General features: G+C 44.6%; 1 protein-coding gene across 5 annotated transcripts in view; it reads left to right on the forward strand.

Moving 5' to 3' along the window:
- Nucleotides 1–26,958, forward strand: part of Osp (myosin phosphatase Rho interacting protein outspread) — a 223,592-nt gene that overhangs the window by 48,924 nt on the left and 147,710 nt on the right. For all 5 annotated transcript variants that reach the window (XM_076422932.1, XM_076422936.1, XM_076422939.1 and 2 more), the window contains exon 2: nt 2,561–2,641. In XM_076422932.1, the coding sequence (XP_076279047.1) occupies nt 2,561–2,641 (81 nt within the window). The remainder of the gene's footprint in view (nt 1–2,560; nt 2,642–26,958) is intronic.

Genomic DNA, 26,958 nt, shown 5'->3' on the forward strand with positions numbered 1-26,958 from the left:
ACGGCGATAATAATCATATATATTTCCTCTCAATACTCGTATAGTGGGCGAAAATGCCAATCCAGCGGATCAAAACTGTTTCAGCATTATATTATTATATATTACAATGAATGTTTACCTGGTGCAAGCAAGTATAAAACAGTAACATACATGAATCTGTAATTATCATTATTAGGATCACTTGGAGCGATGCAAATGCTTAAGAACGACGTTTATTAACGTTATTTAGGTTGGTCTGTCGGCAATTTTTTAGCAAAATCTTAATGAGCACAGGCTATTAGTAGTGCTCTTACCCGATAAAATCGTCGAGACTTTCATTTGCCCATTGAGCATACGCCTCGGCGTCCTCGCGGGGACTTTCTGTCGATTTACATTTACCAGTCCGGCGTTCGCAATATGTAATTTCGTGCGTCGTTTTCGATAAGACGTCCGTAGAAAGTAGCGTCAAAGAAATTCCACGGATAACGAGACGGCGTCGTCGCCGCGGGATTAAAACGCGAAAGTGGCGAACGAACTCCTAAATAAGCGAGCTGCTATCTAGGATCGTGACATTATCATAAGCGGGGCAGTAGATATCCACGGAGAGCACGCTCTCCTAATCGAGACCGTCGAGTGGAAATCTCATCGGTCCGTTGATCAGCGATCGAATTTAAACGATCAGAAAATTAGAAACCGGATCGGATAGAAAAAAGATATGGAAGATCACTGTCTAACGAAGCACTTTGGAGAGCGCGACACTCGGCCGAAACGAAATTTTTATTATGATAGCTCGGACGCATCCTAATTATGTTCCGGTGGCCGCGTACGCTTGCGGCATTAATTAAGAAGACATCTAGGTCGGTTAGCGCATCGTAGCAACACCGGTGAAATTTTTGTTCGGCTGTCGAACCGAGTCGAACTCGATCTTTTGCCACGAGCAACGACGGCCGAGCGTAATTCCAGGCGTTTCAAGTTTGCGTCCGCTCGGAGACCGAGAGAAAAACCGAGAACGCGTTCCCCCGCGTGTAGCTTGTTCCCTTCAAGCCTGTTGCAGATGCAGCTTTCGTAACGAGCGAAAGTGACGCGCCTGCATCTCCGCGGGATCGTTTCGTTGCACTCCCGACGCGAGGTATCGGCTGTCTTGCGAATATTTGAAAAGCGCGCTATTCAATCGAGTCTCCCCTCAAGTTAACCCTTTCGCGATCTTCAAAAATCTACAAAATTCAATGAAATTTTAGGGCGAACTCTCTAGCTTGATGTCAGACGGAAAACTAAGTACATGCAGACACGTCCTGCTTCCTAGACTTCCGTCAGCTATCGCGTGCACGAGAAAAACTCGATATCAGAGTGACGCAAGGGACGAATAAGGGTTTAACGAAATTCTAAGGCAAGCGAAGCAAGTATTCGTCCCTCCCGTGCACGGAAACGTTTTCCGCGAGCACCCAAGGGGATAATGCGATGTAAAACAAATACCGAGAACCCGATTAACATATTTCCAAGGAAAACCAACCTGCTGCTCCCCGTAGGAAGCGTGGAAGTGCATAAAACTGCGTGAAAACGCACGGGCAGCGAGAAGACATGAGGCGTAGCAACAGAAAATTTGCGAACGTTCATCGTAAAAGCGAGATATTATAAAAGAATTTTCTGTGCGAAGCATAATATGTTCTGGAACAGCGAGAGATCAACGCGAGTTTCTCCGGTGATCGACCGTTTTAGCGTCGCTTGTCGACTTCCTCGCGAGCCATTACACCGGAAACCTTAAATTCCCGCGCGTCGACGGAGTTTACTGCGCTCGCAACCATAACTCCACCCTTCCGAGAGAAAGAGAGTTTCGTCGGTGTGGTACGCGGAACGGGTTGCGATGGTCTCCAGGGTGGAAACACGGGAAACGGGAGAGCAAACGTCTTCTGGTAGACGGCCGGCTGATGAATGACCGATTTAAGATTCCTAGGAGATAGCTACCCGGCTCACGTGACTCTACTCCTCACCTGAATGGCTTCTGTTCCCCTCTGCGCGGCACGTTCCTAGCTATTCGAAGCCGGCTTTTCTTTCTCCCCTGGCTGCCGCGCCGATGGCTGCCCCTAAATCTTCCTTCAAACATAATAATAGAGTTTGAAGAGGATCCGACGCGCGGCGCCGTCGGAAAGTTTGATTAGCTGCCTCGTTCATCCAACATATTGCTTTTCGCGGTCGATTGTCTCCGACGGTTTCGCGAGGAATGCAGCCGCGAGAACTTTTTTCATAATGTCGCGACGTTTTCGGCGGACCCCGCAACCGGAAAGTGAAATTTAACAAGGGTGCTTTGTACAGTTCTCACTGTTAGCCCTTTGCGGTTCGCGACGTGTTTTCTCTCGTTCATCTCGGAACTTGCTAAAGCATTTCCTAACGCAATTGTATACCCATATAAGCTTTAATGGGCTACGAACTGCTGAGAGATACAGTAGTTGTTGTTACTGCTGAATGAAGTAAAAATTTACGTTATTGTACAGAAAATATATATACTATTATACGAAATTTTACTTTAACTACTTGTTTGTCACGTGTGAAAAGTGTTTGAACATTGCCAAATCTTCTGTTTCAGGCAACGAGGAAGATTTCGAAATGCGGATATCTGTTCGTCGCCCCTGGCTGGGACTTCTCGAACCCGCTGAACCGGACGAAGGTAAGCGGAAATTAATGAATCGGGAAGCCAGCGTCGCAAGACACGCTCTCTCTCTCTCTCTCTCTCTCTCTCTCTCTCTCTCTTTCTCTTTCTGTCCGCTATCTCTCCTCGGATTCGCGTACCGTGGACCGCAAGTTACCGCGAGCCGGGGCCCCGCGGAAGCGATCGAGAAACGATCGGAGGTGTAGATCGGAAATGCTACGTTGAGCCCATCGATCACTTCCGTTTCGATGCCTCGAGGGGTCGCGGCGCGTTATCGACACTCTATGATCGGCCGATCGTGTTACAAGATCGATCGGACCGTGCGCGCAATTTTCTCATTATCGAGAAAGCGAGGATCGGGAACCGCGTGCGCCGCGTATCGTCAACGGCCCCGAAACGGATCTCCACGATCGTTTGTACCGTTCGGATCGTTCGATCGTTTATTTCTCCGTCTATCTATCCGATCGCTCTCTTTCTCGTTCCCCCCGATGTTCTCTTACCGATTTTCGTCGGTTTTGTTCGGGTTTAAAGCAACGTCCGCGGAACGTGACTTGTAAAATGCAAACACAGCCGACGTCGATCTCGGTCCGGTTCTTTTTCCTTGTTTTATATTTACGACCGCGAACGGATCTCGTTCCTTTCTAAACTTTCTCCCGCGAGCGACGTATCTACGATCCTTAACGCGTCTCGTATCCGATTTTTCCCTGCTCCCCCGGACCCGCGGATCGATAAACGAATCGGCGATCTCGCGGAGAACCGGCCAATTTCCCAGGCAGTTCATTGAAAACCGAGATTTATATTGATCGCCGCGGCTGCCAACCCGCGATCCCGCCTTTCTTCTCTCTTTACCTCTGTGCGTTATCGAAACGATTTCTTCCCACCGGTCGTCTTCGTTACCGGGCGAAATTAGAGAAATCACGACGGTTAATAAATGTCCTCGGATCGCCGTGGAAATTGATGTCTTTCGCACGTGTTCCAGTCGTTAACAAATAACGTACCGTATAATCGATCCTACGGCCTCTCTCAGATCAATTCGTTTGAATTCTACCTCGCAGTAAATAACTTTCCAGTTTATCGAGAAATAATCGAAATAATCGTAGTCGTCGTCACAATATATTTTCATCGCAAAACAAGTTGGGCTCGAATAAATTGATCAATTGTATCGCGAAGAATATTACGCGCACAGGAAAACTTTGGAAATTACATGATGAACGTAAATCCTTGATCCATTGGTTATTCATCGGCAATCGTAGCGGAGGCTAAAGGTCCGATTCCACGCATCTCCGCGTGTGATTCAACGTGGAAGTCGGGCTCGCGAATTTAAACGATCGATTATCGAATCCCGCGGCGTTCTTTAAAGACGCTAAGTCCATTGGCCGTTCGGCTGGGGCCGGCGAGAAACGCACGAATAGAAAGCGGTTTCATGGATGACCGTGTTTGGCCTCGATCAACAGACTCTCCCTTGATTTTCTATGACAGCTGTGACTGGTCTTCCGCGAGTTTTTCACCGGTTCCACGAAGAATAGGGTATCCCTCTTCCGGTTGCGAGGCCACTCGCTTCCATATATTCTCGAACGCGCACGGACCCCATGGACGGTCGACGGTCGTGTATAAATGCTACACTGAGAAAAAAATCCTGTCGAAACAAAAAAAATATATGTTGATTCAATAAGATGTACTATTGAATAGTGCCAATATCATATGAACTTATTTTGATATTTAATACTATTGAATTTCAATAGCAAAACTCATTTCCGCCAATTATATAAGCGAATAGCTTGACATCAATGTTTTCAAAAAAATAACACATGGCCTCAAACCAATTCCAGTATAAATCAATACATCCTGTCGCATCCTGTCGCCTCGTCTTCCAGCCAGTATTTGCTCCAATTTTCTCTGTTTCCGCATCATACCCGTGCTTTTGACTGTCCCCTCTACCCTCCTTACTTAAATATTCCGGTAACTCCGCTATTCTTATATACTTGTTCCTTTCGTTGTATTCGGCCTGCTCTGTCCTCTATGCTGTTCGTGCCGTTGTACTTCGATGTCTCTACCCTTTAACCTCTTCGTTACCATTCTATCTTGCCTTCTCATTTCTTCCATCCCTGCTTGGCTCTATCCGTTCTTTTTTAAATATTCCTCCCTTTCTTTTTCCGCCTTCGCCCTGCACATTACCTGATTCCTTTTCCTTCAGACACTCCTTGACTATCTTCCTCCCTTCGTTTTTTCTTACTCCTTCCGTATTATTTCAAGCCCTAATTCCTGTCTCTACTCTGAGCTTTGCTCTTTTTGTTTCTTCCAGAACCAAATATCCTGGCGTACGCACGTCCAAACCTAGTGTCCACTTTAAGTACTTCAGCTGAGTTCTTTCTACCTCCACTATTCCCTTGTAGCTCCGTCGAATAAGAACATTCTCATTTTAAAATCGTTCTTAAATTTTCTTTCACCGATTCCCCAACCAATGAGAGTATAAACCGACCTTAAAACGTTACGCACGCAGAGGGTCAGATAAAAATTATGCTCCCCGGCGAAAGGTCTTTAAATCATCGAATTATCCTACCGATAAAAATCCTTATCGCTGCGACGTGTTTTGCGTGGCAAATTCTCCTCACCGTTCCTTCGATCTCCGATGATAGATCCCGAGTGCTTAACTACCGACAGAATATTGATACCAGCGATCGGGTACACTCTTCGCGCTAATTCCGAATGCAAACTTCGTCCATTAGGTCTAATAGGCTTGTCCATCACTTCGATCGAACATGGCAGCATCGATTGCGAACGAAATTCAACGATAGCTGCCGCTCGAAAATTCATTAATTGACGTCACCGGCAATAAAACTCACGGGCGAAGATCATTTTTGTTGGCAATCGTTATCGAAAATTAAATACAAGATAAACAAAGAGAGTTGTTTTAATTTCTTCTCGCGACAGATATTGTCGTCTCCCGATCGGAGCTAACAGTCGAAATTACTTCGAGCAAGACGCGAGCCCGTAAATCTCGGCCGTTTCACCGTGATACACCGGAGAAAGTGAATAATTAGAAGCCGCCTTAAGGCCTTAAAGGCCTTTAAAGACTAGGCGACGCGAGCGGTGCGTAACAGTCGTCGATGCGGGCTATCGACTCCTTAATTACGTGGAACCTTGTTAATTCATGCGCGAACCTCCGTGATTTACTTGTGCTCGACCGCCTTTTTCCGCCAGATTGTTCTATGATCGTTTCTCCGTTGCTTTACATCTACATAGTTATTTTCTATTTTTTGACTCCTCTCTTGTAACTGGGAGACTTCGAACAAATTTCATTGCTTCCGAAATAATTTGTTAATTGCCTACCGACAGGGGGGGGGGGAAGGGCTTTGTGTCTCGAATTAATTTATACTTAATGAGGCCCCTGGTGGTAAACATGCCTGACTTAGATGATGCTACCAATTCGGTTCTAGGACAAATTCGTTGACCAGGTACCGAGAAAGAGGAACACGAACATGACTTACGTTCTACATCAGGCTTGTCGAACTCATTTATCACCAAGGGGGCCTCATTAAGTATTATAAATTAATTCGAGAGCCGCAATAAAAAAGCAGACTCGAAATAAAGAAGAAACACATGTTGTTTTATTAACATTGCAGTTACACATACAAAATAACATGGTACAAACACAACAATATTACAAAAATACATACGAAGTATAAAAGTTGTGTTTTTTTTACAAGTTTACTTTATTTGAATAAAGCTATTTCATTGTTTTATTTCGAAGAAACTTGGCAACGGTTTTCAGTAACCAAATTTTCAAAATTCGGTTGAGTTTGTTCAGTTTTAATTATTTTTGAAAATGATTGCACACGCTGGTCTGTTAATCTTGAAATTGTCAGCAACAGTTTCAAAGTTTTTGGTCGGGCCGCAGAGTACTTGTTGACGGGCCGCGTGTTTGACATGCCGAAGAAAATTCCCACTCCCTCGAGGAATGAGTTCCAACCCCGACTGGCACGGTAAAGGAGCGAAACGAGATGCGTTTTATTCATAAATTTTTCTCTGGCTAGTTGACTCCGACGGTTCCCTATCGTTTTGCCCGTGTTACGGGAGCGTTCGAGTCTCATTCGACGCAGAAGACAGCCATCGGGAGCGTCCGTGGCAGTCGTAACGTCGAAGCGGTGTTAAAATATGGAAGGCAGGGGATCCTTGAGCTGGCAATAAAATAAATGAACGGGTCGTCCCGCGTCGCTGTCGCTTTAATGCCCGGGGCGATAAGGAGCACTGACTTCGGCGATAAGGCTTCGCTAACGTCGTCTTTTTAAGCGCGTTTCATTGCATAATGCCGCAGCGCGTTGAGGCGACCGAACGAACGGGACCTGGTGGATTTTCTCTCGAGGAGTACACGAGACTTGCTCGCGGGAATCTCGAAAAGAAAAAGAAGTTCTTTTTGTGTCGTCGATGTTGACGAGTCCCTCGAGCCACGTCGACGGCGATTAGTTGCATAACGAGCGTGACGCAGCGCGTGCAACGACGCGACGGAACGAAATGTCCTGCTACGTCAGCGCGTCCGCTTGTTTGTCGATGCGTGCTCGAACTGAAATTGTTGACACGTGTCCGGCGTTTGTCAACCGATTTCCAGATGTTTCGTTCAGCGAAACAGCAGTTGGCTCTGTAGGATCTAAACAATAATGATCGTTTGTTGGTTCTCGTTGCACAATCGGCGTATACACGCGCGGGTTATTGCGCAACCGGCATACCTCATTGTTAGCCCGGCTCTTTGTAGCCGAGAAAACAGTCTTATCAGGTGAAGAAAAGAACCCGCCACTTTCCTTTTGTCGGCTGACCTCATCCCACGCGGTCCGTGCGCACACACCGCGCCTGCCATAACTGAATTTTCTGTTTTATTAAGCGGCGAGTCGCTGTTCCTGCCAGCTCCGCTCCTAATAGGCTCCGAGATCTATTAGCTCCGCGAAATTAGAGACCGAACTGGTGGCAAAGTTTAGCCGCGACCGGCGCACAATAGGCTGCGCGTAAATTATACTTGAAGTATTAGGCTTAAATTGGATCGAGCCAGTTCCATACGCACGGCCAACTTCCCTGAACACGAACTCCGCCGATAGGATCGGCGGAGATACTTTGAAATCGGTGATTATTTTTCATGCTTGATTTGAATTTTACGACGCTCGTCGTTAAACTTCGCATAAAATCGTCGGTTACATTGCGATCTCTACTAGATTCGTGTTACTCGTCGTTAGGCCTTGATACCATCCAGCCGCTATTTCTAGGCACTGCGCTACAGCGAGTCTACTTGTCGCGAGTCGTAAAGAATCTTCGTATACACTATTCCCCAGTGATCTTTATTAGCAGAACTGCTACGACTTGCCTCATTAGGAATGCTACCAAGGCCGATTGTCGCTTACGTACAGTCGAGTGGCAACCCTCGTGACGGTAGCGGTATTCTCAGCTGCAACGTGTGTCTCAAATTTGAACAATGGTTTCATTGAAAAGTCGCGAATCGCTTTCGTCCGCCACTCCTTGAATCGTTTTCAAGGCTTTACACCTATTAAACGCCACAGAAAATGTTCCTCCTTCACATAGGAGCTATTAACAGACTGCGTTCAATTGTATTCGTAACAAGCACAAGGTTGGAAAACTACGAAAGACGTCTACATTGCTCAAAATTTGGCAGTGTTCTAAAGAAACTCATGCCTGATCGTGAGTTCTATGAAATGATCAATGAAAATAAGACTCTGCGTAATGATCTAGTACATTATCATCCTGCAGGTTCTAATAATAAAAGAAACGAAGTGTGTTGTAATTAAGGCCATAACGAGGAGCTACTCTGCGCGAAGTTTCATCGAGTTAAACGATAACGACCAATTTTTTTCCGTCAATTGACCCCGTTGACCGTCACGTCAGTCTCGCACGGATGACTCAATTCTGCGGTAGACATGACATTAACAAATAAAAAAGTACCTACGTTCCCGTCAATAGCGCTTGTACAAAAAATTGTATTATAACAGAACTAAATCGCGAATGGATCGAACAATTCCATCAGCAATCGAGGGTGAAATTTGTTCGACCCTGTTGACAGTCGAAAATCGGTCTCATCGTGACCGAGAGCGATCCGATCGAATTGACTTCTCGCGGGTTACGCCACGTCCCCGTTAATTACCCAATTAACGCGCACGCCGGCTTAATTTGTTCTTGCGAACGAAGCTGGCCTGGATCGCGCGTGGCCGAGGGAATTCGCGCACCAAGATATTTTCCCAGGGCCGGCGGCGGGCCGGGTCGGGCCGGGCCGGGGCGGAGCGAAGAAATCGGCACACTCTAATGAACCGGCAATCCGCGGAAAAAATCGAGGCCGGCTGTCGCTGCACACTGCGCGTTCTGCGCAAAATTCCTCGAACCACGTTCGCGTTCATTTGCATCATAATGGAGACAAACGGTGCCGGCGCCTGCTGCCCCCTTCTGCCCCCGCCGCCGTGCGAGCCCGTTTCTCTTTCGCCCTTTTTTCTTTCCATTTCTTTTTCGCCGGCTGTCCCGGTTTTCGCGGAAAAATAAGTAGCGCGTCTCTAATGTTATGCTTTCACTATAGGGGGCTCAAGATCACGGCCACAATGGAACCGCGACGGTCGCCCCCGTCTAATCACATCAATTTGAACGCAAACGTACTTGCGCTATAGCGTTTTCATCGGGCGTCCGTAAAATTTCTGCTTTTCCGCGACACCGGTCTTGATCCCGCCCGTAACATTGTTGCATTATATTGCTGGGGCACTTTCGCGGCGGGTAATTGCTCAATGTAGATCGCGGTGCGATCCCGATTCGCTGGGGAAAGGCACCGGCTCGTTAACGATCGTCGGACATTCATGATAATTGAAAGAAAGGAATATTTACCGCTCTTCCGAGATCATTATCCGGTAGAAATCAAATCGACGGATTGGTTTTGAGCGATCGGCTGGAGAAAGGAGCGATCTTCTGTAATTTCTCTTCTCGCGTGGCGTCCGAAAGAAAACGGAGTCTAATGTGAAAAGAATATTGTCAATGGTATCGGCAACGACCCTGTATGCTCGTTCCAGCCGCAACAAGTTACTTGAAAATTTTCTTGTTAAGTAACAATCAAGGTAGCTAAAGCTAAAACTAACTTTCAAGATAAAATCACTATACGCTCAAAAGTGTGGAGAGCAACATTGCTCTAGGAAACTTTTACCCAAAAACCCCAAGATAAAACCACAGGTCCCAACCTGTATAAAAAAAAAACAACGACCCTATATGCTCGTTCGGGACCTCGTGAGTTAATATCACGCTCGTAAAACGTGTTCAAAGAGCAGAACGATCGTTTCTCCGATTTTTCCATCCAAGTCCCCGAGCTGACCGCAAGAAAAGTGGTTTTTCCCGCGGAACCACCGTTAAAATATCATAAGAATTCTATGAACCGTCGAATCGAGGCTGATCATTAAAAGCGTCGATTTCAGAAGGCAAGAAGTCGAGCGAACGCATATTTCCGAGCGATTCCTCGAAGCTAAGAGCGATCGTGGTCGTCGCTGTTATCCCGCTTTTCTCGTGATATCTAAATTGCCGCGGGATTTCAGTAAGAAGAAGAAGAAGAAGAAGAAGAAGCTGAAGAATAACGAGATAGAGAAGGAGAGGGCGACTACGACGACGAAGTAGAAGTCGGAGGAGGAGGAGGAGGAGGAGGAGAGGTGTTCTTTTTATCGTGGGGCTGGTCGGCTCGTTCGCCGGCGAGGGAAATTGCTCGCATCACGCGAAATCGTTCGTAATTCCATGGGGGATTATCCGGGGCGAAAGGGCGGTGTTCTCGGACGCGGATTCCCGGTTCCCCACCGGCCACCAGTATCAAAGAACTTTACGAGTTTTTAATTGAACAATATTGAATGAAGACGAGACGAGCGGGCCGGGACCCTCTCTCGCGAGTTCTTGTTAAACATGCCCGGTGCGCGATCAGGATAAGAGGACGAAGGTGGACGAAGGTAGACGAGGACGTGGAGGAGGAGGAGGAGGAGGATCGAGCTCGCGCGCCTCCGTACGAGGCTTTAACGAGCGCGTCTCCGCCGTAACGACACGGAGCGGCGCTCATGCAGGCCCGACTTAAGGCCCGCTCCCGCGAAATGCATTTGCTTACGGCTCGCTCACGTACGCCCGTATAAAACGGCGCATTATTCGCGAGTTATGCCCCGTACGCACGTCGCTGTCCCTTTTCTCGCCCCCTCGCCGCAGTGCCTCCCTTTGTGAGCTGCCTCTTAAAGCCTCACGGCGGCCCTTCCTGCACGCGTCGCCCGTTCCTTTCGCCGCGCCTTTTTCTACCTCGCCGTTTATTCGCGTTTTATTCTCCTTCCCTCGCGCCATGCCTCGCCTCGCCTCAGCAAGCCGCCCGCGACACACGCAAACCCGCGAGAAACGACACCGCTGATCGATTCCCTTTCGATCTTTGCCTTTGAGAAATCTCATACGTCTCGCGTCTCACGAAGAAATCAAATGAAATCAACGAATCGTCGTTCACTTCGCGCAGAAAGATCTTCGGAGATCTTCATCTTCGTCCCGTCACTGATCGCCGATGCTCGCAGACTCTAGTTTTCGCGAAAGGCAAGGCAGAGCCAGCAACTTGGTTTTCACTGAATTTTCTGCAGGCTGCTGTGGCAGCTAGCTCCTAATTTGGTCAGAGATCGTCGGTCTCGCCTCCGTTTCGCTTTCCATCATCGGAAGACGCTGAAACTGGCTCTCTAGCAACTAGCCAACTCGTCCGGTTCGTTTCACATGGATACATTCCTAGGTTCGTCTACGAAACCGCTGAAAAGTTTTACCAGATCGCCGAACTGATCTGCCGAATTGATGGACGAACAAATTCTCCATTCTTGATGCGGATTCGATCGAGTCCAACCGAGGGAGGCGTAGGGTCATACGCCGAGACAAAGGTCCGGCACGCTCGTCGTGCTAGGCTAATTATCGATAAGGCAATCAATCTCTGGAACGCGCAGCTAGGGTCAGTAATGCCAACCTCCGGGCCATAGGAGAAAGCAGTTTTGATTGGACCTACGCTACGTGCCGACTTCTCCGATACTATATCTGTAGCCTGTTGCTGGCGAAGCATTCCGTGCTGCTCGGATCTCCTTGCTCCTTTTTTTGTTGTTGTTGTAAACCTAGAAAATGCGTTCGACACGATTCCACGGAACAGTGACAATTAAATGGAATAGGGGCAGCGCAACGTTTGGCGCGGTTAAACGCCGGTACGATTTTTCATTAGCTTCTTCTTTTCTAGGTTTAGTGGATTCTTCTCGGAAATTAAAGTTTCAAGCATCCTCGAGTTCCATTGGCTTTGTTCAAATGATGTTTCTCTTCTAGAATTCTTTGTTTTAAGGGTAATGTTGAAGATGGCACTGGCAATATACATATATACGATATTGATTTTTATTGATCATGGATCGAGAGTCCTCGACTTGAAAAATTTGAGTCGCTAACATCGAGAAAACATTTTCATGCGCATAAAGATCCTCTATCTATTTATCATTTCAAGAGTGTCCAGTCTTTCAGTTAATTTGCTCAGCAAGTACCGAGAACAACACTTTGCATCCTCAAGTCCAGGATCTGAGAGTGTCGCAGGACAAAAGGAATTATACAGAAAATTTTCTCGTAGAAAAATCAGACCAGCGACAATTCTTCTCTCGACCATGTTTCAATATGGAGATCGCGTGATGGTCTTCATAGTTCTGATCGTATCGAGGAGCTGGCCGACCTGATTTACGAGCGGAGAAACCTGACTGGCATTCTTTTGGTTCGCAGTTTCGCTGAGAAGCGCTGGCCCGGCAACTGATTTTCAATATCGATCGCTCGATTGAATCGGAAAATTGCTTCGATCTCCGCGAATTCACCGAGATCGATTTCACAGCGTAGCGCTACATGGTCGCGTTAGGACGATTGATAGGCAGCTGGATCGGTCACGATTAGAGTCGTTATTTAACCATAGTGACACTATCGAGCCTGTTGCTCCAGTTACCACGTCCACGTGGGTCGTTCGAGATATCCCACACGCGCGATTAAGTTTTCACGGTGCGATCTAGAGCCACGGCTCGGTTAGAGCTTTTACACGCGATCCTAGTTCACCAACGTTATTGTCGCGATTACCATAATTTTATGAGACGTTAAGTCCGCAAGAGCGATACCTACACCCTAATTAGATCTCTTAACGCGACGTTTAATTGAATTTACACTCGTCCCCGTTTCGTGGCGAATCACGGAGCTTTTGTTGCACGATTGCGCTCGAACACGGGCGAAAAACGTGCGCACGATGTACCGGCAGAAATATGCAGTGCTAGAAACGTTTATTGGCTTGCTCGAATACTAAACACATTGTTAGCTGAACATGTTCTGTCGTTGTTATCTTTTGAGTTCAGCGAGACTGGTATTTATTGCACAAATGTGTATCGCGTTATTTTCGCTTTTATTAGACACGTTTTGTCAATTGCAGCGCTACGAGCATTATGTTTATGTACTTCGTTGGCGCTGTCGTAGAGACGTTCACCATTTGCTGTTTAATAGAGAGAGTATAATGACTACAATATTATTTTTATTTATATTAAATTTAATTTATATGAACTCTACAACAGCGTCAGAGAAGTACATAAATATTTATAATATTCGTAGTACTGCAATTGACAAAACGTCTCTAATAACTAGAGTGCGGATCTTTATGCAAAATAAAAAATGTTTGCATTGATTGCGGGGCACAGAAGCCAAACAGAAATTGTATTCTTCTTTTAATTATCCTATTCAGCTGAAACTAATACATTGATGTCCTTAAATATTCCTAACATGTCCACTGCTTTAAATTATACGTACCCATTTTGGTCATAAATGCATAAAATCCGCAATGTACTAATAACGAAGTAATTCCACAATTTTTCTTTATGGAATTTCGGTTTTACAAAGTGTTACAAAATAGATAAGAAATAAGTGTCTATTCTTCCACAGATGTGCTCGCTCCAGAGTGTTGTTCTTGAGATCATTTCCGAGTGCCTGTACTATACTCACTGGTATCTAATCAGTAGATCCTCGACGCTGATTGAAATCAGGCCACAGTTATCTTTACAGAGCAAGATTTTTAAAGTCTCCGGAACCTCCCAGTGGTTTCCTATCAATCTTGTGAATAAGTTTGGAACATACTAAATGTGCTGTTGGTTGGTTAGAGTCCATCGAAAGTTGATTATCTGACAAGCGGAGACATCGTGCGCGCATTTGTTGAGATTTGTTGGCAGCGGCGTGCGAGCACGAGAGGAAGAGAGATGGCGGCCAGTGGTTCCCGTTATCAGGGCAACGATCTACGGAAAGTGAAAATGTCGAGTGCACAGTTTGAGCCAATTATGAGGACTTTATTCTCATCTGCACGGCTTCGTCGTGCCACCGCGCCGCGCCGTTATGGCTCGTGTGCCTTCGCGAGACAATGGGATTACTCGAATCACCGATCCACCGTGTACGATCGATCCTTTAATACATTAAACATCACCCGCCTCGGATTATGTTTCCACGGGGATCCCATTTATCCGTCAGACGATACCATCGGGGAATATTCTGTCGCGGTTACGGGGCCAGCAGGCTCGGCTCTTCGCCTCGGCCGCCATTAAAATCAAGCCCGTTTCGACACGGTTCACCTCAGCTCCTTGGGAAAGATGAAAAATCATCGAACAGACGTCTCTCCACTCCGACACGCGTGCACGTGTGTATGCGAGTATGTATCCCCTCGTTTGTGGCCCGTGTACCCTCTTAAATATAGAAGAAAAATCACAGTGTTTATCTTTATCGCGTGCACAGTCATTAACCTTTCGCGGCTCTGTGTCGATCTGATCTCGACATTTAATTTCATTACAATGACTACATATCCTAACGACCTGTGAAATATTTGCCTCTAATGTTACAAGTGCGTTCTATGGAAATGCTATCTGAACGCTCCAGAAGTATTTCAAAGGCATTATCTGGTGTCCGCGGATCTCGCGCATGCAAATATCAATTTTTATACGCTAATTTATGGGACCCGAGATCAAAGAGAAATCTCTGTACACTGTAAAACAGCTCTCCGCAACTCGTTAGTTGAAATTCGTTCCGACATCATTACACTTTGTGATCCGCGATGAAAAACTGTATTCCCCATCTGTAATGGAAATCTGTGCTCGTAAACTATCGCGAGAGATAACTAGAATTAGAACGATGTGTATTATTCAATCTAATCCGAATAGAACAGAGGAAGCTGTCTTCTTATTTTCTTTCGATCCCGTTAAACTTCTTGCCTACGGAAGAAACACGTGGATTTCTAAAAAGACAAACGAACAAGAAATTCATATCAAACTGGTTTATAAAAAACTTGATATTGCCAAGACAATGTCTGGAAAAGTTTCTTATTGTTCAGTCGGCAATGATACTTTACCATATTTATTGGAGCGTCACACTAAAGAGCAAAGTGCAGAAAGTGTTTCGAGCAAACGTAGATTCGCGGTGCCAGTTGGTCAACTCTTCTCGGAAATGAAAGTTCTAAGGACCGCCGAGTTTCACAGACTTTCTTAAATAAACAAACAACTGAGATTCACTCTGCCAAAATAGCGTAGCATCGACACGCACCGGTAAAACATTCTTCGCGAGAATGCTGATCGGTGTCGGGTAAGTACAGGGTCTGTCCGGAAAGTAATGCAACCACATTTTTTAAAAAAAATCTGTTGAATATATGAGTACAAACCTTTAAAATTCTTCAAAGTAGGACCCTTGAGCGTCGACACAATTTTTCCAGCGCGATTTCCATGCTTCGTATGCTCCCTGGAATGCGTTTTCTGGAACCTCTCGTAGTATCCTCGTCGCAGCCTCTTCGACGCGTTCCACGCTTTCAAAATGGCATCCTTTTAGCACATTTTTAATTTTTGGAAACAAGAAGAAGTCGGCGGGAGACCTACTTTGAAGAATTTCAAAGGTTTCTACTCATATGTTGAATAGTTTTCTTTTAAAAAATGTGGTTGCATTACTTTCCGAACAGACCCTGTAGCGTAGATCGACCTTAATGGGACGCGGCCTCTCTCTCTCCCTCTCTCTCGCTTGATTTTCTGGTTCGGCTCGCAGTCGAGTATGGTCATGTTTGGCCGACTGTTTCGCCAAGGTTGTAGGACACCGCCTAGTCGCACGCGAAACGCGCTATTCGCGAAATGCTTGCCCGCAAACGCTGCCATGCCGGCGAGAACACGAGAGTGTGTGTCGTGACTTCATCGTCTGGTACCTCGATGCCGCCTATTGTTCTATGAATAGAGCTCTCCTATCTCCTACCTTGGCTCTCCTGCTATAGCTCTCTCTGTCCACCTTTCACCGGGCTTGCTCGGGACCGCGGTGCACGAATAATCATCTGGGAACGAGAACCCGCGCTCTGCTCGAGCTTTCGACGCCCAAAAATCCGACGACACCTTGCGACGATTTTATTTGAAAGAATCTTTTGTATGTATTAGGTGTACAAATAAGTTCGGTGCTTTTTCAGCATACTTTTGATTTTTATTTATAAAAAAAATTCCTCAGCAAGTTTCCGTTGTGTTTGACAAGGATTCAGTAATTGCTCTAATTCCTCGTCCTGCACTTTTTTCGATATTCCACTGCGTTCTCCACCAATAAGATCAAGATTTCCTCCACGAACCTTTGGAAACACTTCTTGCATGTTTTATAGGTTACAGCATTTTCACCTAACGCGGGACAAATCATTTTCGTAGCCTCAACAGCATTTTTCTTTGACTCCAATGCGAAAAGAATACATGTCGAATGTACTGTTTCTTAAACGCCATGGTACAAAGTATTGTTTTTTCGATAATAATTTATGTAGTGCGTTTAGTAGGATGAGGTTGATGCTTTAAAACACCAAAGCGGCGGGAGAGAATTTTAATTTGAAATGCAATCGCAATTGAATATATGTAAAAGCACCGAACTTATTTGTACACCTAATACATCCACTTTTGAAGAATTTACGAAGTTTGATACTTCCTGTCTTGTTACAAGAGTACACTATTCCGTGGCAAAAGTCCCACGCTTTAACGTTCATTCAATTTAACTGGACTGTATTTATCTGTCACACTTCTAACGTACATGTTTAACATAGAGGCATAAAGTTTCGCCGTCTACTTTAATGTTCATTCTGTCACTGAATGGATTTAAATAGATCGGACTGAAGGATTTATACATATGGATGCAAAGATTGCAAGGACTTGTTTCATGAACAGAAGCTACTTTCCAATCTGAAGTTTTATTTGAAATATTTTATACAAGAAGTAAAAGGGATTAAAGATCGTATTGAAAAGATTGCACGCATAGAACACGCGACACGTTCGAAGCCAGTTGGTAGAGTTTTGAAACAGAAGTGTCGCGTGACCAGGTCGTAGAAGTCGCAAAGAAATCAAATGCCGGTGTTTGGTCCGAAGAATTTGAACAAAGAGGGACGACAAATCGTCGCGGGAAACGATACCGATTCCCGTGTGTCTCGTTCTTTTCACGATCGAATTACCGCAGATCGGATTCGATCTTCTTTCCTCACGGTGGGTGCCGAGGCTCGCGTGTCGCGATATTTTATACGTGTTCAGCTCGGCGAAAGGAGCGACTCGCCGATTTCAGAGCGATTCGTGCGAAAAAAAAGAATTTAATTTAAAAGCGTGAAAGCGCAGAAAAACTCCATTAAATTAATGAGTAGAAATTTCGAGTGATAGTTGGACTGTTCTTATGCGGATCCCGGCGAATTGAATAGTAATTTATACGTGATCGATTCTTTCTATCCCATTATGTTCTACAAAAGCATTGAACCTGCTGCGTAACGATAAATCGTGAATCTAAATTCGTTGATACTTTCATTATTCTATATCGGCCATTTCATTGTAATTTTATTGCGCAATCGATACACCTATTCCTTGAATTATTCATTATCCGGAATTTTATGCTTTTACGGCGCGTTCGAAGCTTTTATGTCTGAGGTGCTTTATCTCGTTTGCTTTCTATCGGACGAGGGATCCGGAACTTTCACTTATCGAGGCTGTTAACATCGAATCATTAATGCCAGTGGCTAACAGAATAAAATATTTCTAATGATTATACATTTTCTACGGAGATCGAATACGGATGCGATCCAATTTTACTTGATTCTTATTAAGTTATTATATTAACGTTCTGCTTCAATTTAGAACCATTGTCATGCAAGAAGTCAATTAATACGGATTTTCTCGATGCTGTTAATACATACTTTTCATCGTTGCCAAGCTGTAAATCATACTTTACATTACTTTCATTAGAAAGTATTGTAAATGTGGGTCTTAACTCGTTCACAGTAAATTAGTACTCTCTCTCTCTCTCTCTCTCTCTCTCTCCCTCTCTTTCTGTTGATTCCAATGCAATTTACGATTGACAAGTCTGGATTTAATATTAGTAAATTATGATAATGCAGAACCGCTGGAATGAAATCCTTGAAATCCAGGAGAAACAAATCTGAATGAATGAAACCGACTTCTACATTTCGTTTAAGAAAATGTCTGTTCTTGTGGCACTTTTATACGAGCTTCTTTAACAACTGTATTTATAAAACTACTACTTTGATGTATAAATGTTTAAAAGTTCCACAACAATTTCGAGCCCCGGTTTTTTCGATTTCGAGTGACCTCGATAAAGAAATCAGTTCGGCCGCCGCTTTCATAAATGATTGCAACTGCATAGTACACCTGCGAATCGGCGCGAACGTGCTCGTATCGTGAGAAGTTTCGAGTTACTTTTCTCAAGCCTTTGTCTGCGATGACCCGCGGCTTGTTCTTCAAACCGGAAACGACAAGGAAGAGCACGGAATTGCGTAACAGACGCGTAAACCTCTTCGCGGCGAACAGACTGAGAGCGGAAGAGACTGAATTCGCGGGATCGTATTTTCTCGGCGAGTCGTTCTCTCTCTTTCTCTATTTATCTATCTTCGTCTAGCTTGAACGTTATCTGCGAAGCCGCGCCGTGAAATTTCCGTTGCACAATCGAAGTCGGATTTCTCTCCGGGTAAACCAGCAAAAACCTCTTCGTTAATGCGACACGATGCCGTCGCTCGGTACGCGGTGACTAGTTCGATCGGTAATCCGAGCCAGGAGAAGTGGCAAGAAGACCCGGAAGAGCGCAAGAAGAAAACCTTCGGTAACAGGGCAGGAGGATCGCGTTAGCGGTGAATGGCGTTACGATCCGATATTATCTCTTTGTTGCGTCGCCGCGGCTAGGCTAGGCTCCTCCGAACACCGATTTTCTGCAGATCTCTGTTGCGTTGTCAATAAAGAAATTCACATAAAATTTTTACTTTAGTTATATTAAAAGTAAAAATCGGACCCGAAAGTATTCATACGTCCTTTGAAAACGAATAATTTTGTTCAATGTGGACCAAACGGCTTCAATTTTTTTGTGATGTTAGAAGTATGTATGTATTGGTTTACTAGCTAACGTGTAAATAGTCGCAGAGCTACGAGATCGTTGCCCGCCGAATTGTGTTCCGCGAGCGTGCACTTGGCACACATTCGCTCTGTCGAAAAAAACGCGACTGCACGTCCGGAGAAAGGGTGTAGGAGGGTCGAGGGAGAGAAAAGCCGAGTCGGAGAGCGTGCGAAAACGTTTCTCGCGACGCGGAAAAAGATCTGCGAGGCCGATTCCCAAGATACGGAGAACCCTGTTCGCTCTGTCCGCTCGGTTATGCGTCGCCGGCCGCGGCAAGACAATAAAAAGGACACGCGCCGATGGAAATGCCGCGGCAACACCGGCCCACGGTAGTTGTAATTGTCCATTTCGCGAATTATCGGCGCAGCTCGATCTCGATCGCCGCCCGTTTCAGCCCCGATCATGCACTCGTGGTGCACACGGGACGCTCGAAGTCGTTCCCTGTCGATTTACGAACCCGATCGAGGCGAACCGTAAGGATAAACCGTTGGAAAGCCTTTTCCGTGAGACAACCTAGCCTCCAAACTGGTCACCCTGACTCCGCTTCATTTTGCCCAGTGGCCATTTCAAAAAAGCCGCGAGTTCACAACGATATCGATTTTAAACGCTAAAGCATTTTAATCATTACGACCAATCTCAATTTCTTATTCTATAATTACAGAAATTATGATACTCTTTTTTAATACTCGCTAGATTTAGTGTTAATAGGTAGTCTATTCTTAGTGGCAAAAGGATTGGCTTTTTTTTCTAGCGTAATACACGCTCCGTAATGTTTTATAGCGTACAATGGATTGCTGGTATGTATCTTCTTAATAGCAAGAGAACCTATAACGAGCAAATTGGATACGAAGAATCATATTATCTTGCTTTAAACCGTTCTTTCTCTTAACAATGATTATTAACAATTCACCACATTTAATAAATCCGTTCCATTGAACAATCTTGGTAAGCGAAATTACCGGGAATACTTACTAATTTTTATAACGATCGGTTTAATAAGAAATTGGCCGGTGCCCGGCAACAGAAGCAATTAGCTACAGGTGTACAGCTGTAAATTATTAGTCATTATCGAGCAGTCTGACTGAACTTTTAATTCCGGAATCTGGAAAGGTATCCTTTAAGGATGTTTAGTATCTCCGTAACACCTCTTCTGCGATTTTTAATCTGGATCCTTCCGAAGACCTTTGAGGACTCCTCGGGGCCCGAACAATCCTTTGGAGTTTCTCATAATTCCCCTAATGATCCTGCAAGGCCTGCAGGACCTATAGGCTGCTCCTTTAGGGTTATAATTAACACGTTTTATTGCACGCCGTGAAATAAAACAATATTGTTATTTCAAGCGGACGTTGAATATAATTGAACACGTTTCTTTCCCGAGCGACTGTTGGACTTAGTTTTTTTTTATGGCGATGGCCTAATGAGCCTCTGTGCTCACGGACCAATGTACATTTTTCCCGAGTCGCGCGCAATCAATCATGCTTCGAACGGGTATGGAAATTGTATCTGCGAGATGTGATTAATGAACTGCGACGATGTCAGCGCGGTATCCTCGCTGATCTTCTCTCGGAACATTTGTATAATATATTACGTCTAGATAATTGTAGCCGCGTTCTCCCTCCGTTTGTCCTCGAGGCTATTACATTATTGCGATATATATATATTTTATCGGTATGATTACATCAACTTTCTCTCTTTGTCCCTCTTTTCTTCTTTTTCTTTTTATTTCGATCCTTCCCGCGCGTGTATCTTAGAATGCCTAAGCGCCGAACAATCCTTCCTCGTTCGTTTCTCAGTACACAGAGCCAGTGTGTCTTTTCTTGGTCGTGGGACAGTAGCCATATCCACCAGGGATCTAAGAGAGCAAACGGTATGCTAATTAGATTTCCACCTGCCAAGGGTTTAAAGCGAGGCACAGAAAAGCAGCGCCCGGAACTGGCTGCTCGACTTCGCTCGTGCTCCAAATAGAACGGACACGAATGTTCGATGGTCTTCGAATGTTAAACGGGACACCGTGTTCACGCTTCGATATTCACTCGATCTCCCACGCACGACGTTTTTATTATCATCGATATTCACAACCAATTTCTCTTCTCCTCTTTCTCACCATTTACCACAAAGTTATTCGCGGCTCCAACTGACGAGTTACAGCCATCGTGTTGGAACTTGTGGAAGTTATCCGCGTACACTCATACACGATCTAATGAGGATACTTTTAATATACACACGTGTTTACTTGTTCAGAAAAAATAAAAAGAAATACGTGTCACATATTTTTAAACAAACTATATCCTATATTTTGGTAAACAGCGAATAATCATTCACAGTCACAAATATTTCACGACATACGAGGTGCCAAATTGATCACGACCTATGTTTCCACTATTTTCCGCTATGTCGTGATCGATTAAATCGCTTCGAAAATAATTCTCGATCGGCACAGATCAAACGCAACACGCAGACCACAAGGCATCAGAATTTAAAATCTCCCACACGTAACACGTTCACTATTCTTAATATTTATACAGTACAGAGTCTATCTCTTACTTTATATCGATCTGTCCAATCGCTACAGAATTACTCTCGATCTATCGGTGTCGATCAGTCACGAAAATCTCATAGGTTAGAAGACATTAGAATTTAAAATCTTCCGTGCACAATGTATTCATTATTCTTACTATCGACACTGCGAGTTGTTTTCCTATTTTCTCGATCTGTCCAATTACTCTCGAGGCAGTGATACCGATCAGTCGCAGGTATCAGTTATACATATAAAGTATCGGAATGTGAAATCTCGCTCGCATAACGTTTCTATTATTCCTGACACTTCGACGGTTGATAATTGTTGCAAGATAGTCAGTGACTTGGCACAGTTTATGGTAAAATATTAAATGATCGATTTTCTTCATATTTTCAGGAGGTAAAAAAATATTACAAATATTAGCGTTCTGTGGAGAACTAATTGAATGGGTGTCTCGAAGAAGGGTAAGGTTTTTTAAATTTCTAAATATTTTGTTAACTTCAACGTGAATTGCAATTATGCAGAGAAGACAAATGGCATTTACTAAAACTCTTGCAGATTTTGGAAACGTCGCTGAGCACATATAAAAATGGTTACACTCTCGGACAAGCATGTTCACTCGCAAGAAACTAATGATGCTTGCTTAGACGGTAAAACAATGCGCACTCAGCTCCGGCATTAATAAATCTCGTCGATCTCGCGAGAGTCGAGTATTTCCTCAATCTGTCCAATTACCAGAGAATTACTCGCGATGTATCGGCGTCGATAACAGATATCCCACAGATTACAAGCGATCGGAATTTAAAATCGGCGACTGGAAACCTCGAAAGTGAGAGTCGCGGACCCGCGCGGCGGCGGCGGCACGATCCGGGAAGAAGGAAAAGTTCGCGCAGTTCGTGCCGCGGTGTGTCTAATGCAACGTAGCGGAGAGAAGAGGCCTCTCTCGCGCGAAGATCGAATAACTCTGATAGCAGGATTGCTAACCTATTGCACCGGGGGTCTCGGTGTGCAGTTCCTCCGATCATAATTCGCACTCGGTTCGGACCGAGAAACGGCGCGGCGCGCGTAATGCCGTGAGAACGGTGGAAAAAAAGACGAGGGTTTTCCAGGTCCCGTCACGCCGGTGAACGGTTTTGCCATTTCTGACAGCTAAAGAGAGCGAGAGACAGACGGTAAAAAAGAAAAAAAGATGGAACGAGCTAGAGGTGTCGGTGATGAAGTAGGCGGGGACAATCGAGTCGTTGGAAGGAAATTAAGGTCGTCGTCCTGCGCGGCACGAGTCGGAGACCTCGATTTTAAAATTCACTTTCATCACCGTCGCCCTCGGCTGATAGCACAGGTGCAGCATGGCCCTGAGGCGGCTTCTATATCCAAAGGCCATCGAGACAGTTCCATCGATCGATCGATCGATCGATCTTTCCCAGAACAACTCGCCGCGCCGGGCACCGTCGATAACAGGCAAACTAACGATTCCATTATGTCCGAATACGCAGGACACGCGGCGACTCAATCGGCAACCTCGAAATTAAACTACTAAATTTCTCGGAAACGTGGAATGCTGCACGGGAGGGGAATCGATATTTCAATCGACAGAAACGTGTGACGCAACCCGCGGTCCATTTAGTCGTCAAACAGCGTTTCACGACATTCCTTGCGAAAACGAAGCCGCCGAGTCGAGCCGCACGTACGCGACCGTTTCGCAAGCGGCGACAGCCACGCGCGCTGCACCTAAGCGATTTATCGAGCCGTGGAACCTCGCTGTTCCACCAGCCGCGAAAATTTCATCGCGATTTCCCTGCCTACTCCCTGAACTTGCCAGTTTGCTCCTCACCTTTCGCAATCCGCCGTTTCCGACGTCTCGGGACATTAATACTACACTGCGGATCTTTATGCGTTTATAAAACAGTAAAAAATTTTAAAAATTCAAGAATACTTAATGTTGCTTTTAATGTAACAAAATGGTTAAGGGATGAAATCAATTGTTATGTCATTCTTGCTTCCCACAATTAATGCAAAACATTTTTATTTTGCGTAAAGATCCACAGTTTAATTATCACATACAGCACCCGAGGGTGGTACAGACAAATTGCCTTTTCGGTGAGGGCAAAATAATAAGTAAATGAGGTACAGTAACTAAATTCAAAGTAATATTATTACTACACTGCGAGTCTTTATGCAAAATAAAAATGTTTTTCATTGATTGTGGGGAATAGGAATAAGAAAAACATTGATTTCATCCCTTAACGACTTTGTTACATTAAAAACGACGTCATGATATTTTAAAACTTTTTTAATTTTTTATTGTTTCATATTTCACCCATCCAATCTCTCCATAAATGCATGAAGATCCGCAGTCTAATTATTACATTCAGCACTCGAGGGAAACAAATCGCCTTTTCGGCGAGGGCAAAATAATAAGTAAATGAAATATGTTGGTGAAGGAGAGATAAGACAGGGTAAATCCAAAATCAACAAATTTAGAAAGGAAATGCTTGAAACTGAACAGTAACTAAATTCAAAGTAATATTATTCCTAGACTGCGGGTCTTTATGCAAAATAAAAATATTTTGAGAAAGAGGAATAAGAAAAACATTGATTTCATCCCTTAACGACTTTGTTACATGAAAAATGACATGATATTTTAAAACTTTTTTAATCTTGTACTGTTTTATCTTTCACCCACCCAATCTCTTCATATAAATGCATAAAGATCCGCAGTCTAATTATTATATTACTATATTCATTTTCTATGGGAAACTAGAGCAATTGGTTTACAACAGGATGCGAAAGAGAATTTGTTCAGGGATTGCAATTGTTCGGAACAGTAGAAATTGTAATACTGGGGGTTGTGTTTTACAACATTTTTATGTGTGCCTATATTGAGGGTTTGAAATTTACGTTTTGCAGATCCGTGTCAATTGTATGCACTGTGAAAGTTTCGAAAACGACAGGCATTGAAAGATGTAAGAATTCGTAGATTTATAGCAGTTAGAGGCCGGAAATGTGAAAATCTGAAATTACTATTCATTTTCTATGCCTGTTTCAAAAGCTACAGGGTCCTCCACGTGTTGCACATCTTTCACAAAATTTATTTTGCATGCTTAAGCCAGTGTTTTACAACCATTGAAACGGAATCGAACGAAAGCAACGCTTGCCACGCGCAAATGACTATCGCCGAGCGTAGTATGAATAACATGTGAGTAAGTTAGTGCGGTGTTTCTGGTCGCGACAACAAGTCCCTGTTAGCGACAACGTGCCATCTAACCTACTTCGCGGCATCGTTTCGCTAATGCGACAGGTTCTAGATTAGGTTCGTCGTTTTATCGGATCGTTTACAAGCGAATCGAAGAATGCTGGCGACGAGGTTCAGATCCACGTTGATCGCGAAGCATGCACGATCCAGGGATAGCAATGTTGCTACGTGTGTTACAATAGTGCACGGTTAAATTTACACGAGTCAGCCCCACTCTACAAATGTCGTCCGAATGCAGGAGCGGAAAAAATTGTCGCTCGAGGTTTACTAATTGAAGAGTCGCGGGAGGAGGAGCGATGGAAGTGGGAGGGGCGAATAATTGAAATATCGAGCGTTAATTGAGCCGACGCGACGCAGCGGCATCGATCGGAATTAATTCGGATCGAGTAACGGTAGAGTCGGACGAAGTGACGGCCGCGACCGAGAGCGTGTTCCCACCCGAGGACTTAAGCATCAGGCATTTAACGAGTTTTAATTAATTCATATCGGGGCCCGCGACTCGCGAATGACATTTATTTGGGCCACTAACGGATTACGCTCGAAACGACGCTACTTAAAAAGGAGACGATATATACATACCGTGATAACCGTTACATACCTCGGCTTTATGAAGTTCGACAACGGCTCGCGTTTTAATTGAGCCGGTCGTGCCCGAGTGTTTTACTTTAGGGGAACGTAAAGAGGGTACTTTATGCTTCCGTTTCGTTTTGATTCGACGGCCGTAAACACGTGATTTACAGCTGTTGTTAATGCCACGAGTTCTGCTGCCACGGGTATGTTCTTCGTGAAAATCTCGAAACGCTTCTTTTCTTCTTCTTCGAGTCTCCACACCTACGCTGGATACCATGTATGCAAATATAAAACCGGAATTTTTGTATAGAAAATACACGTTTAGTGTATGAAAATGATACAAAATATTTTATTCATATTGCCCATCGGTAGCTATACATTTCTCCCATCTCTCTGACAATTTGTGGATGCCACGCCAAAAAAACTGTTCCTCTTTTGAGGCAACCAGTCATCGAGCCATTTTCGTACATTTTCGTAAGATGTGAAGCGCTGCTCGGCAAGTGCGTGTCCCATCGATGCAAATAAGTAATAATCGGATGGGACCAAGTCTGGTGAATAAGCCGCATGCGAAAGAATCCCCAACTAAACGCCTCAATCGTGTCCTTGAGCGGTTTTGCTGTGTGTGATTCATGTGGAACCCATTTTCCCATCTTCTGGATCTTTCCCATGGCTTTCAAACGTATGGAGACGGCTTCTCGTGTCACATTTAATTGATCCGCGAGTTGTTGCGTTTAAGCGTCATCCTCATCCAACAATGCTTGCAATTCGCTGTCTTCAAACTTTTTCGTTGGTCTTCCATGTTCTCCGTTTCTCACGTCAAAATCGCCATTTTTGAATTTCTTAAACCACTCAAAGCACTGTGATTTATCAAGAGCATGCTCAATGTAAGCTTTGACAAGCATTCGATGCGATTCTGCAGCAGTTTTCTTCAAATGATAACAGAAAATCAATGCTGTCCGCAAATCGTAGTTTCCAGGCACAAAATTCGCCATGTTCAACGCTATTAAAAACTATGCTGTTGTATGAAACTTTTATGGTTGTGAGTTGAAAATCTTGATCAGATGTCGAAACAAGAAAATGGCGTCAATGACGCGGTTTGACGGCAACTACATTGACAGCTAGCGCCATTTATGGGCAAATTCCGGTTTCATATTTATAGACCTGGTAAGTACTACCGCTGGAGAAAATTATTCATTAATAATCTACGCGAGCTGTGGACTGTTTCACACGTATTAATTTGATTCACTATATTTTATTCATGATAGAAAAATGATTGAATAACAAGGAAGAACAGGTTAGAAGGTGTTTAAAGAATCGAGATTGGGGCTATCGGTCTTCGACGCGCGACATCGCTGAATGAATTGCTGTCACAACGAGGCAGCAATTACAGTACAATTCCGGGCGTTTTTCGAAACCGGCGAATCCCGGTTGCGGTAGAGTAGAGGAATCCGGTCTGCTCGGTGCGCGCCGGCTGCAAAGAATACAGTCCTCCGCGGAACAAAGTAGCGCAATGACTCTTCGGAAGCACGAATTGGAGTGGACTGGTGGAACGATGTAATATTG

Source organism: Lasioglossum baleicum, chromosome 1, assembly GCF_051020765.1.
Source record: "Lasioglossum baleicum chromosome 1, iyLasBale1, whole genome shotgun sequence".
NCBI lineage: Eukaryota > Metazoa > Arthropoda > Insecta > Hymenoptera > Halictidae > Lasioglossum > Lasioglossum baleicum.